The sequence below is a fragment of the Xenopus laevis genome, chromosome 6L (assembly GCF_017654675.1).
Source record: "Xenopus laevis strain J_2021 chromosome 6L, Xenopus_laevis_v10.1, whole genome shotgun sequence".
Classification (NCBI taxonomy): domain Eukaryota; kingdom Metazoa; phylum Chordata; class Amphibia; order Anura; family Pipidae; genus Xenopus; species Xenopus laevis.
The window spans coordinates 2,555,765-2,568,788 of record NC_054381.1 but is presented as its reverse complement, the minus strand read 5'-3'; the positions used below and the strand labels follow the sequence as shown (position 1 = coordinate 2,568,788).

The 13,024-nt window shown below is 40.9% G+C and overlaps 2 protein-coding genes across 2 annotated transcripts in view; one reads left to right on the top strand and one right to left on the bottom strand.

Annotated features, from left to right (window-relative positions):
• Positions 1-13,024, bottom strand: part of LOC121394826 (zinc finger protein 239-like) — a 601,589-nt gene that overhangs the window by 97,130 nt on the left and 491,435 nt on the right. The gene's annotated exons all lie outside the window — the stretch shown is intronic.
• On the top strand, positions 206-2,165 carry LOC108704418 (E3 ubiquitin/ISG15 ligase TRIM25). The gene has a single exon (XM_018240964.2). It carries the CDS (start codon positions 282-284, stop codon positions 1,848-1,850), a length of 1,569 nt encoding a protein of 522 aa, XP_018096453.2. The 5' UTR covers positions 206-281; the 3' UTR covers positions 1,851-2,165.

Genomic DNA, 13,024 nt, shown 5'->3' with positions numbered 1-13,024 from the left:
CATATTCAAAAAGCTGTTATGGATATTCATATACAAAAAAGTCGCAATTCTGTTTGCACATTAAGTTCACCAGTCTTATCCAACTTTATAAATATAGCCACGAGCAGGTCAAGTATATTCACAGTGTTAATCATTCTTCTCTGCACAAAGTTTATAAATGAGCCCTACTGTATTCAGGAACTGAGAGGGTTAACTCCCAGGAGTACAAAGTGCTATTTGTCTTTGATAAAAGGGAAAGTTCAGTTTCATTTCTTGTTCAGTTGCTGTTCCTGCTCTCAGTGATGGCGGCTGCTGATCTGAGAGACGAGCTGAGCTGCTCCATCTGCCTGAGCATTTATACTGATCCTGTATCCCTGCCGTGTGCCCATAACTTCTGCCGGGGCTGTATTGGGAGGGTGCTGGGCACCCAGGAGGGATCTGGGCCTTATTCCTGCCCTGAATGCAGACAGGAGTTTAAGGAGCGCCCTGCCCTGCCCAGGAACAGAACTCTGGGGAACATAGCAGAGCGATTCCTTTCTGCTCAGCCCGAGCCGGGGGACACTGGGATTCCCTGCACCTACTGTGACTCCCATGTACCTGCTGTTAAATCCTGTCTCCTGTGTGAGGCTTCTCTGTGTAATAAGCACCTGAGGATGCACAGCAAGTCAGCAGAACATGTACTGACCCAACCCACTGATTCCTTCATGGAAAGAAAATGTTCTGTACACAAGCGGATCCTGGAGTTTTACTGCTGCGAGACCTGTGTCTGTGTGTCCTGCTGTCTGGCCGGAGAGCACAGGGGCCACAGGGTGGAGCTGCTGAGTGAGGCCTCTGAGAAGAAGAAAGAGACACTGAGGAAAGTTGTGGAGAAACTGAGGCCAGAGAGAGAGGAGACTGAGAGAGGAGCCCAGAGACTGCAGGAGCGCAGGAGAGAAGTGGCAGAAAAAGCAGCCGGTGAGACAGAGAGAGTCACTGCCCTGTTTAGAGACATCAGGGAACAGCTGGAAGCCCTAGAGAAGCGACTCCTGAGTGACATCTCCAGCCAGAAAGAGAAGCTCTCACTCACACTCACTGATCTGATGGAGCAGCTGGAAATAAAGAAGGACGAGCTGTCCAGGAAGATCCGTCACATTGAGGAGCTGTGCAACATGGCAGATCCACTCACTGTCCTACAGGAACGGGAATCACATGGAGCTGCAGATAATGAGGGGGGCAGAGAGAGACATGATATAAAGGTCCCTGCTGTAGGGGATCTGGATGTGGATCTGATCTCAGAGACATTACTCACAGGCTTAGCTGCCATTGGGACTGGGGTAAAGGGAAGGTGGATCTATGGGCAGGAGGCTACAGACCTGTTACTGGATATAAACACGGCTCATAATTACTTATCTGTATCAGGGGACAGGAAATCTGCTTCCTTCTCACTAACAGAACTACATTACCCACAATCCCCAGAGAGATTTCAGGAATATGCTCAGACTTTAAGCAGCAGGAGTTTCCCCTCAGGGCGACATTACTGGGAAGTGGAGGTCAGTGAATCAGGGGATTGTGGGGTAGGGGTGGCCTATCCCAGTATAGAGAGGAGAGGGAATCAGTCCTGTATTGGGAATAATAACAAGTCCTGGTGTTTGTACAGATGGGATGATGATTCCTATACAGTGAGACATGACAGTAGAGACACACATTTACCCCACGTCTCTTCCTGCAAGAGAATTAGGATCTCATTGGACTATGAGGCCGGACGTCTGTCCTTTAATGAGCTGAGTGAGCCAATCAGACACTTACACACCTTCACTGTCACATTCACTGAGCCCCTTCATGCTGCAATTTATCTTTATGGTGATGATGCCTCAGTAAAATTCCTTAAATAAGTCCCTGCCCAGGGCTGGAGTCAATGTTTATAATAAGCCAATCTGATGTGACTCCCCCTACCAGTAAATTAACCCAATAAACCCTTGAAGTGCCACCATTCAGGATAAACAGAAATATTGAACCGATAGCCAAGTCTTCTGCCGATATGGGTCATCTTGTCTCCCACCATACACTCACCGAATATCGTACAAAAGATCTTTTGTATGATCAATATTGGTGCGTGTATGACCACCTCAACTTAGTTTGTTACAGAATGGCTAATTCTAAGCAATTTTTAAAGTGGCCTTAATTTTTTATTTTTTTATAGTTTTTCAATTATTTGCCTTCTTCTTCTGACTCTTTCCGTTTTCAAATGAGGGGTCACTGACCAAATCTAAAAAACAAATGCTCTGTAAGGCTACAAATGTATTGTTATTGCTACTTTTTATTGATCGATTTCCATTGAGGCCTCTCCTATTCATATTCCAGTCTCTTATTCAAATCAGTGCATGGTTGCTAGGGGAATTAGGACCATAGCAACCAGATTGCTGAATTTGCAAACTGGAGAAATGCCGAAATAAATAATAAAAAATTAAAACCAATTGCAATTGTCTTGGAATATCACTATCTACATCATACTAATAGTTAAATGAAATATGAACAACCCCTGCGTTTAGGTTGCGTTTCTATCAAACATCATATTAGTTGTACATCTGCACATTTATATGATCATCTGTCCCTTGCACCAATATGGAGACATTTCAGTAGGTTGTAGATACATCAAAATGTTCAGGGAGTAAATACTAAGCCTAAATCCCTTTTAGTACTACGGCCCCTTTACTGTAGGCCAGTTGTGCCCCCTAGCTCCCACCAACCTTTACATGGAGCACAAGGCTGTTCTTTATAGCTAATCTGTCTCACATATGTTCCTAGCATGTGCTATTGCTGTTTAACTTCACTCAGAGGATCCCTGTTCCCCGATTTTTCCTAAAGGGTTGGTTCCCTTAGGGCCTGAAGTATTTACTAGGCCTTGTTGAACCCAGACTCCTCAGCAGATGTCCACCTTAGTCAGAAGAAGGAGGCCAAAGAGAAAGAACCGAGGCTTCCTAATTACTTTATTAAAGGAAACATATAGGATAAGTGAACTCCCCTAATCTTGTAGGCAATAATGAATAATATATGGTGCTGGTTTTAATCTGGGCTAAAAATTAACATTATCCCAATCTGATTGGGATTGAGCTCAGATGGGGAGAGAGTGGACACCCCTTGGGAATCAATAATTACCGCTCAAAAAGACATTAGTAAACCTCTATCTACAATGTATAAGCTACTCCTTGAGACTTACCAGCCTAGCTTTGATTCACAACGTAGGCATTGGGCAAACGAGTTAATGATTGAGATTTCTAAAGATCTATGGAAAGATGTCATTAAAACTATTTACAAAACTTCTATAGCGGCAAAAACAAGGGAAGCCGCATACAAATTATTAACAAGGTGGCATTACACCCCAATGAAAATTAACAGGATGTACCCTAATAATTCGGGGAGGTGCTGGAGGTGTTATGAAGAAGAAGGTAACCATACGCATATATGCTTAACATGCTCAGTGTTGAAGTATTATTGGGAAAATATAATAGATGCCATAGGGAAGATAACACAGAACAAGATTAGGATAGAGAATCCAAGTGGTATTATTTTAAATTTACATGAAAATACAAGGAAAATAATAAAGACCCACTCACTCTGCAATTACTACAATCAGCCAAGTCGATAATCCGTAAGCGATGGAAATCAGCAGTCCCACCAACATTTAGAGAGTGGCTTATAAAAACAGAGGAAATTAGACAGATGGAGGAAATCCCATTGCTAGCCCATAACCAAAGGGAAAAGTATTGGGAAATATGGTCACCTTGGGAAAAATATATGAAATCATTAAACCCTTAAGGAAAAACATTATAATATATGAGTATTTGCTAACTAATCTGTAACCAACGGTATACTTGATGTTATAAGTAGATTTATGCGAATAATATGCCCAACTACCCTCTTTCTCCTCTTTCCTTCCCCCCTCTTATTTTCTGTACCCTTTTCCCAAAAAACAACTATAAATAAAGAATTTAAAAAAAAAAAATATTAATAATAATACATTTATAAGAGTTCCCAATAGATCTGCTATGGTCCTTGTCCATGTCTCAAATGAGAGGTGGGCATGTCCCAATGGTCCCAGCCAGAAGCACAGTAGGACAGGACAGCCAATCACAGCCCTGCAGTCAGACAAGCAAAGACAAGCTTCAGTTCCCTATCAGGTCCTGCTAGCTGCTGATTGGTTCCTGTCCTACAGTGCAGTGAGCTGAGTGCTGCTGGCTCCCCTGCACAGCCTGGGAAAGTGGAACAGATGGGTGGGACTAGCAGGGATTTTTCAGAATTTTACAATAAAGTAACCAGAAACACAACTTTTTGAAGCACATTCCTTCTATATCTGAATGAGTAAAATGCATTGGTGCACTTGTTTTTTTTTATATAAGATGTCGCCTTTAACCCTTTCACTACCAGCTGATTTGGTACTTTTATTGCCAGACCATTTTTGAACATTTTGTACTATTTCACTTTAACGGCCTTTCCTGGGGGTCTTTTAGTTTTACCAGGAAAAAAATATATTGTTTTTTTTTTCGGGAGCTTTCAAAATGTGCTAGAATGTTGGTGTAATTCCACTTCTGTAAAAAAATATAGGCTTCTAAGTGTCTAATAAAATGAGAAAAATCATATTTCACAAAGAACAATCACATATATCAGAAACATCATTTATTTCATGTATGAGAACACAGCCGATATATATAATACCAAATATATAGAGTTTTATGGAGTTTTCTCACTTGTACAGATCAAAATCTCTAAGCAGTTCACTAGCACATTTCCAAAGCACTTCTGATTTCAAGGCCAAACATTCCACGAACGGTAGGTTTACCCTAGAAAACGACCCATTATTAGAAAGAACAGATCCTGGAGAATCAAATATGGTTAAATATATCTCTGTATGCCAAACTACCAAGTTGCAATTCTATCCTAAAGTTTGAATTTTTTTTAAAAAAATGACCTCAAAGCTTGCAATCTACAGCATCACATCTCCCACACATCATTAGGTACCAATGTAAAACACCCTAAATATGATTGTCAGGAGTCCACTGAACAGTTTGATGCCCAATATGTAATGGTTTACCTAAGTATGTGGCATATAGGGGCCCCAAAATGTACACACCCCATTTGAGCCATCAGTTCTGTAATTCCAGATACTGCAAAATCAACACATTTACATCATTTTAAGGGGGCAAAGGTGGAAAAGAGTAAGTTCAAAGTGAAAACAAAAATAAAGACAAGTTTGATAAAAACAAATGTGTAATGAGTGCAATAAAGTCAATTTTGTACCTGGGGATAGGCAAAGTGTCTCCCTCTCAAACACCACTGGGGGGCTGCAGCAAGAAGGCTCCCAGGCAGATCAGCAGCAGCAGAGAAGAAGGGGGGCAGTGCTGGGAGGCAGGAGGTTTTTTACCCCAGAAGCAGCAATGTGTCAGCTGACGTTGGCACTGCTTGGGGTCATGTGGGGGGGTGATCGGCCAGCAGGCGACTGACTCTCTTGTTGGGTATTTGTTGCACAAACTTACTTTGCCCCTTAATGGTAAAAAACTTACCAAGTGAATGAAGAAATTCAAGATACTTAAGAGCCATAGAGTTGAATAACAATCCATAAACAGCAATCTGTGAATATATAATGCACAACAATACATCAGAATTATAATATATAAAATGAATTGGATGAAATGTCTCACTGTATAACAACTTTATACACTCGCCCCAAACTGAGGAATCTCCAACACGATACCCTAGAGTCAGCTAAACCGACAAAACTTGTGTCACTGGGTGAAGTCAAAAAGAATTTTTGAATTCACCCACAGAGCCGGGCCAAGTTAGTTTGGCCCCCTAAGCAACGGCCTGAATCAGTGCCCCTCCGCATACTGTATAGAGCAAACAACAAGCACTGACAGGCAGACAGCTAGGTTGCACATTTATTAAAGGTCCAAGTTCAAAGGTAAAAAAACTTCAAATTCAAAAAGGCCAACCGAATGGATGTCAAAGTTTTTTGGGTTAGAGCGAATTCGGCCTATTTCGAATCGTATGATTGGAAGTAACGCTTCTGCGATCTACTACGATTCAAAGTTTTTTTTAAGTTGGAACTTTAATCTTACAAACTCCCCCAATTACCTCCATACAGGTTCTAGGAGGTCCCCCATAGGCTAAAACAGCACTTTGGCAGCTTTTAGGTGGCGAATGGTCAAAGTCAAAGTTTTAAAAAGACAGTACTTAAAAAATACGAATTTTGAAGTTTTTTCAAATTCTAATCGAAGTTGGACTATTCCCTAGTCGAAGTACCCAAAAATTACTTTGAAACTTGAAGTTTTTTACTTCGAAAATTCACTTCGACCTTTGATAAATCTGCCCCCTAGTGTATGCTGGTAAACTATGTTTTGAATACATTGAGAATCAGTGGGCATTACGATATGGGACCTGTTATCCAGACTGCTTGTGACCTGGGGTTTTCTGGAAAACGGATCTTTCCATAATAAGATCTCCATACCTAAAGTCTACTAAAAAACATAAATGTAAATATTAATTAAACCTAACAATTGGTACACCTTAATATAGAATCTAGTAGAAGGAATTATTTTATTATAACAGAGAAAAAGGAAACCATTTAAAAAAAATGTAATTATTTTATTAAAATGGAGTTTAGGGGGGATAACTTTCCCATAATTTGGAGCTTTCTGGAAAACAAAGGGAATGACACATTTTATTGTAAGTGAATGGGTAGAGTGGTAAATGTAATAAAAGTTAGTGGGTAGTGGCACCCCAAGTCTATTATACATTACAAGCATGTGATAGATGGCAGTGGCACAGGGGCACCCCAGCACAATTCTCAGATACAGTTTAAACACTTTGCCACTGTTGTTCCACCAACACAACCAACACTAGACATGAAGCAACATCAATCACAGACCCACAACCATATACATTAATGGATGTACAAAAAATATAGATGACCCTTCTCATATTCTATTTTGTTGCTACACACTTTTTTTATTACTTGCCCCCTATTTTCATATTCTCTCCTGTTTCTTTTTCATTTTCTATTTGTTATTCCAGCAATTTGTTTGGTTAATAGTTGTGCTTTTTTTTACATTTCACATCACAAGAACCTCCCTTCATAATTAATATGTTTTCTCCTACTCCTCTCACATCTGCCAGTTTATCAGCCACTTTTCCCAAATCCACTCGCCATCAATTTCAGGGTCTCTGCACATTTATTTCTGTTCTTTTCTATATATTTTAATTACTTCTTCCCAGTCTCCATAACATTCTGTGACCCATTTTTTTCCTCTTCTGTTTAAAGGGAAACACATCAGTTAATAGTGCTGCTCCAGCAGAATTCTGCACTGAAATCCATTTCTCAAAAGAGCAAACAGATTTTTTTATATTCAATTTTGAAATCTGACATGGGGCTAGACATATTGTCAATTTCCCAGCTGCCCCTGGTCATGTGACTTGTGCCTGCACTTTAGGAGAGAAATGCTTTCTGACAGGCTGCTGTTTTTCCTTCTCAATGTAACTGAATGTGTCTCAGTGGGACCTGGATTTTAGTATTGAGTGTTGTTCTTAGATCTACCAGGCAGTTGTTATATTGTGTTAGGGAGCTGCTATCTGGTTACCTTCCCATTGTTCTTTTGTTTGGCTACTGGGGGGGAGAAGGGAGGGGGTAATATCACACCAACTTGCAGTACAGCAGTAAAGAGTGATTGAAGTTTATCAGAGTACAAGTCACATGACTTGGGGCAGCTGGGAAATTGACAATATGTCTAGCCCCATGTCAGATTTCAAAATTGAATATAAAAAAATCTGTTTGCTCTTTTGAGAAATGGATTTCAGTGCAGAATTCTGCTGGAGCAGCACTATTACCTGATTCATTTTGAAAAAAATGTTTTTTCCCATGACAGTATCCCTTTAATATTTTTTCCTGCTCTTTTTTATGTTTTTCTTTACCCTACCTAGTACCCACTGTCTCTTCTCCCCCCGTGTTCTATTTTAATACCCACTGTCTCTTCTACTGACCTGTTGGGGGTAAAAAAAAATGGAATAAGAGTAATTAGTGTGAGAGATTTGTGTGCTTGGACTGTTACTATGTGCCTGTTACTTTAAATATCCGGGAGCACAGTTCAGTTTTCTTCTTTCTTTTCTGCAACAGATTCAATGCTACTGATTTTGTCCACATAGTTTAACTCTCAGAGGAGGGGAAATTGGATTGGCTGTTGAGAATGTCAGATTTTAGAACCCAGTGGATCCCATTGTACCTCCACTGAAGCTCCAGGTAATATTGTTATAGCTACAAGGTATTACATGAGCCAGTTTTCTATACTGCTCCTCATACGGCTCCTAATAAGCGGCTCCTTCATTTCTCCCATTTGCAAATCCCAGACATTCTCAGGACACTGTGCTACAAATGCAAACGACTCCCAATATCATCATACAAAGAAATGCACTTTAACATTTTTCACAGAGATTCCTATTCCCCAAATTGACAATATCTTGAGTCAGAGGCACAACTGCCCTAAATGTAATTCTCCTGAAGCAGATTTGTATCATTGCTTTTGGGCAGCTCACCCATTAAAGTCCTGGGTATCAATAAGTCACTACAGAAAATGTACTTAACTATGTTCCTTTGTCACCAGAATGGGCCATTTTTGGTATCCCCACACCAGACAACCAGCAGATTCACATGGGGAGTAGAAAACAACTATTTATCATTTCAGTAGTTGCCTACAAACCTACCCTACAAGTTTGGATCAAGAAACAAAACCCCTCATTGTCGTTTTTTGAAAGAAAACAATTTTATTTGTTCCACATGGAATGGCTGAAGCCTCACTGCACAAACACAAACATATAAAACATTTTGGGAGAGTTTTATTGACACAGTAGATAACAATAAGCGACGATCAATCTTACTGTGTTTCCAATATACCACTTATTATATAACAACGTTACTGAGGATAAATTGGGCTAAATCCCTCCTTTTTGCCATTGCCCCTATAAATCTGGATGCACCTGCTAACCCACATGACCTATCCTGTGCTAAATCTTTCTCCGGTACTAAAATACATTGAGTCCAAAGTTGAGGCATGGTCATCCCTACCATTATCTTTATATGGTAGAATTAGGGGCAAATGCACTAAATCGCAAAGCGGCTAACGATAGCGCAAATTCGCCAGCGGGACGTAATTTTGTTATTTTGGTGATTTACTAATGGATGCTGCCATAAATTCACTAGCAAAGTGCACCTACTCTAGCGCTACTTCCCACCCTTACGCCAGACGAAGTTGCGCTCTGGCGAAGGGACGTAACTATGTATATGTATAGTTTAGGTGCTATATGTTAGTGAATCTAACATATAGCACCTAAACTATACAGTGGGCGCCCTGGAGAAACTTCGCCTGGCGAAGTACGGCAAAGTACGGGCGAAGCCATCACTGGTACAACTTTGAAGGTAAGTAAATTTGCCCCTTAATCTTTTCAAGATGATTATCCTTCCAAAGCTAACATACATTTGCAGGCAATCCCCATTAACAATAAACAAGGAAGAGTTTTGAACCCTTAGAAGTCTTGAAATGTCAATGTTTTGGAACAAATCCCAACCTAGAATTGCCTTAGCTACTCTTCAACTCCCAGTTAAAAGAGGGGGATTAGCAGCACCAAACCTATTTTTACATTACTTAGCAGCCCAATAGCAGCATGGCGCTGGGCCTCCCCCTCCCCACAAAATGCCACCACACTACTGGAGGCACAAGGAATGGGTTCATTTGAGGGATTAAAAAAAATCTCCTTTACAGGGGTATCAAAGACTCTCCAACAGCCACTCCCCTAATGAAGGCAACAGTGGGGGCTGGGCAAGTAGCCCTACATTTCTGACCCACAACTTCCCCATGCTGCTCTAGGTACACTCCCCTGTGGTGTAACCCTAAATTACGGCACCTCGAAAGCATCCCAGACCCTCAGTTATGGGCAAGATATGGGATTAAATACATAACAGATATTATTGTGTACAGTAAACTATTGCACTTCCAAATACTGAAGGAGAAATTTGAGTTACCCAATCGGATGCTACTTAGATATTTTCAAGTGAGGATTGCAGTGAACTCTCAATTTCCCGGTGGACAGGTGGATACCACCCCTAGGAGATTGGGGGGTCTATGTACATAACCCAGAACTCCACAAACCTCTCTCTTTATTTTATAGCCACTTAGGGGCAGATGTATCAAGGGTCGAATATCAAGGGTTAATTAACCCTCGATATTCGACTGCCGAATTAAAATCCGAATATCGAAGTCGAAGGATTTTGCGCAATTCGAATGATTCGAAGGATTTTAATCCATCGATCGAAGGATTATGCTTCGATCAGAAAATTATTAGGAAGCCTATGGGGACCTTCCCCATAGGCTAACATTGGCCTCCGTAAGTTTTAGGTGGCGAACTAGGGGGTCGAATAAATTTTTAAAGAGAGAGTACTTCGATTATCGAATAGTCGAATAGTCGAACGATTTTTAGTTCGAATCGTTCGATTCAAAGTCGAAGGTCGTAGTCGATGGTCGAAGTAGCCAAAAAAAACATTCGAAATTCGAACTATTTCTCCTCTATTGCTTCACTCGAATTTAGTGAATGGGCCCCTAAATGTTAACACGTAACTCTGCTTTGAAAAAAAGCCAAGTGGCAGTCAGATATACCCCCACTTGATAATGAAATGTGGGAAGATGCTCTGGAGTCCTACTCGAATGGAATGATATGTAGTAGAGATAAATCAATCCAACTTACATACCTACACAGAACCTATCTTACTCAACAAAGACTTCATAGAATGAATCCCAACCTAACACAGGCTTGCCCCAGGTGCCCTGCTATGCTGGCAGGATATTTTCATATAGTTTGGACCTGTCCTGTGGTACAATTTTTCTGTCAGCAGGTGCTGCAGATCATCCAAGTAAAAACTAATTTAAAAATTCTTATGGATCCTACTATAGTTTTATTGAACAGGGTTGAGGAGCATATGTTGAGGAGCTATCCATCAGAAGAGCTGAGTGTACTCTTCTATCTATTTTACTAATGTATGCAAAAAAGGCGATAGCTCTCAAATGGAAGGACACCTCTGGCCTAACAGTCCCATATTGGCTGGACCTTGTAAAGAAAACAATACTTCTATACAAATTAACGTACATGAGAAGGAACTGCCCAGAAAAGTTCTACAAAATATGGGGGGGGGTCTGGCTAGATCTGGAAGAGGATACATGAATGGGTTCTTACCCAGTGAAGTAGAATCATGGACAAAGCCAATAAATTTGATGATCTGACAACTGGTACTCTCATATAAAGGTACCCCCTGTAACGTCTGCATGTTTACGTGACAGTGTACCTTTAAGGCAGAGAGGCAGGCTGGGTAGGAGGCAGGAACAGGAAGTAAGAGAAATAGCATGAGAGAGAAAGTAGGGGAAGGAATGAGAAATGTAGAATGAATAAAAGTGAATCTCCACTGCAAACTGGATGTGTAATCTTTGTATTAAGCCCACACTGAATGGTGGAGACATAAGAGCCCTCCCCCAGGCTTTCTGTACATAACCCTACTGGTGCACTTTAACACTGACCCTTAGACATGGAAACCCACACTGTACAGATGTAACATGTAACAAATTGACAACGGATAGTTGTTGGTAAAGATCACAATACAGAATACAAAATGCAGAACACATTGTCACGCTTTATTGTTAAGATTGTTTACTAATGTTGAGCTTGTTTACTGAATGCAAACTCCAGAAATGTACTTTAACACCACTGCGCCCATATCTTTTCTTTGTACATTTTAATAAAGCAGAATTGTTAACCGAAAAAAAGAGAAAGTCGGGCCATTTCAGTAACAATCCAGGACTGTGGGCTGAGCTGTCAAAATCAGGACTGTCCTGAGAAAAACGGGACAATTGGGAGGGATGTTTGTACAATTCCCATTCCTTCCTCTGCTTTCTTCCTAATTCCATTCCTCCTACTTCCTGTTCCTGCCTCCTACCCAGCATGCCTCTCTGCCTTAAACATGCAGACAAAGGAAGATTATTTCATACTTACCGAGATCTTCCTTTCCTAGACGTACTCCATGTCAGTACGTTACGGGATAGCCCCTCCTCCCTGCTCCAATTAGAAGGAACCTCCCCAAGCCTTTAAAAGGCCACCACACCCACCTACCGGCGTCTTTGTAACAAGCTCTTAAATTACCGGAAAAGAAAGGGCGGGTGTACTGACATGGAGTACGTCTAGGAAAGGAAGATCTCGGTAAGTATGAAATAATCTTCCTTTTTCCCTAGACGTACTCCATGTCAGTACGTTACGGGACATAGCAAGTTAACGTTATCCCATGGGAGGGAATATGCTTTAAGAAGAAACTGTAATAAGGAAAGGAGTATCTCTGACTAGATAGTCCACCATCATGCAAACTCCTTACCTTAATATAGAGAGTCCAGGTGAAAACCCCAGAATAAGTTCACCAGGCTAAGAATAGAGCTATAGTATAGCATATACTATAGAGAAAGAGAGAGAGAGCGCGAGAGAGAGATGTTAGCCCACTGAGAGTGAGGAACAAGTTAGCTCACTAACCACCACTTCACCCTCCAGAAGAGAGAGAGAGGAAGACAGTCCTGTAAAAGGCGAATTCAGCAAGCTGAGATACTTACTCTCCTACTCACCAAAAAGCATTCATCACATGTATGCCTAATTTCAGTGCACATTGCAAGGTACCTGTAAGAAACACTTGGGAGTAAGAACCCAAAACAGACACAATATAGAAATGATCTGCTTAGGATATATCCATAAATGTAGGATATCCAATGTACCCTCAGGTACCCAAGGCCAGTACCATAAATATCTTCATATCAGAATGCATGTTAGTCAGGACTGTTCTAACAGAAAGCAGATCCTAAAGATCGGAGACAAGGGCACCTGAGAAAATAATTGGGATTAGAATTCCTTACCCTGTGTAAGGTCCTGTGATGAGGCAGACTCAATTAACTGTAAAGAGTTGAGCAACTACAGTACCTAAGAAAGAGCCCCTGTTGGTTGA

Bases quoted from the DNA above. Each gene is read 5' to 3' on its own strand.
- LOC108704418 (XM_018240964.2), top strand. From the start codon at position 282: ATGGCGGCTGCTGATCTGAGAGACGAGCTGAGCTGCTCCATCTGCCTG.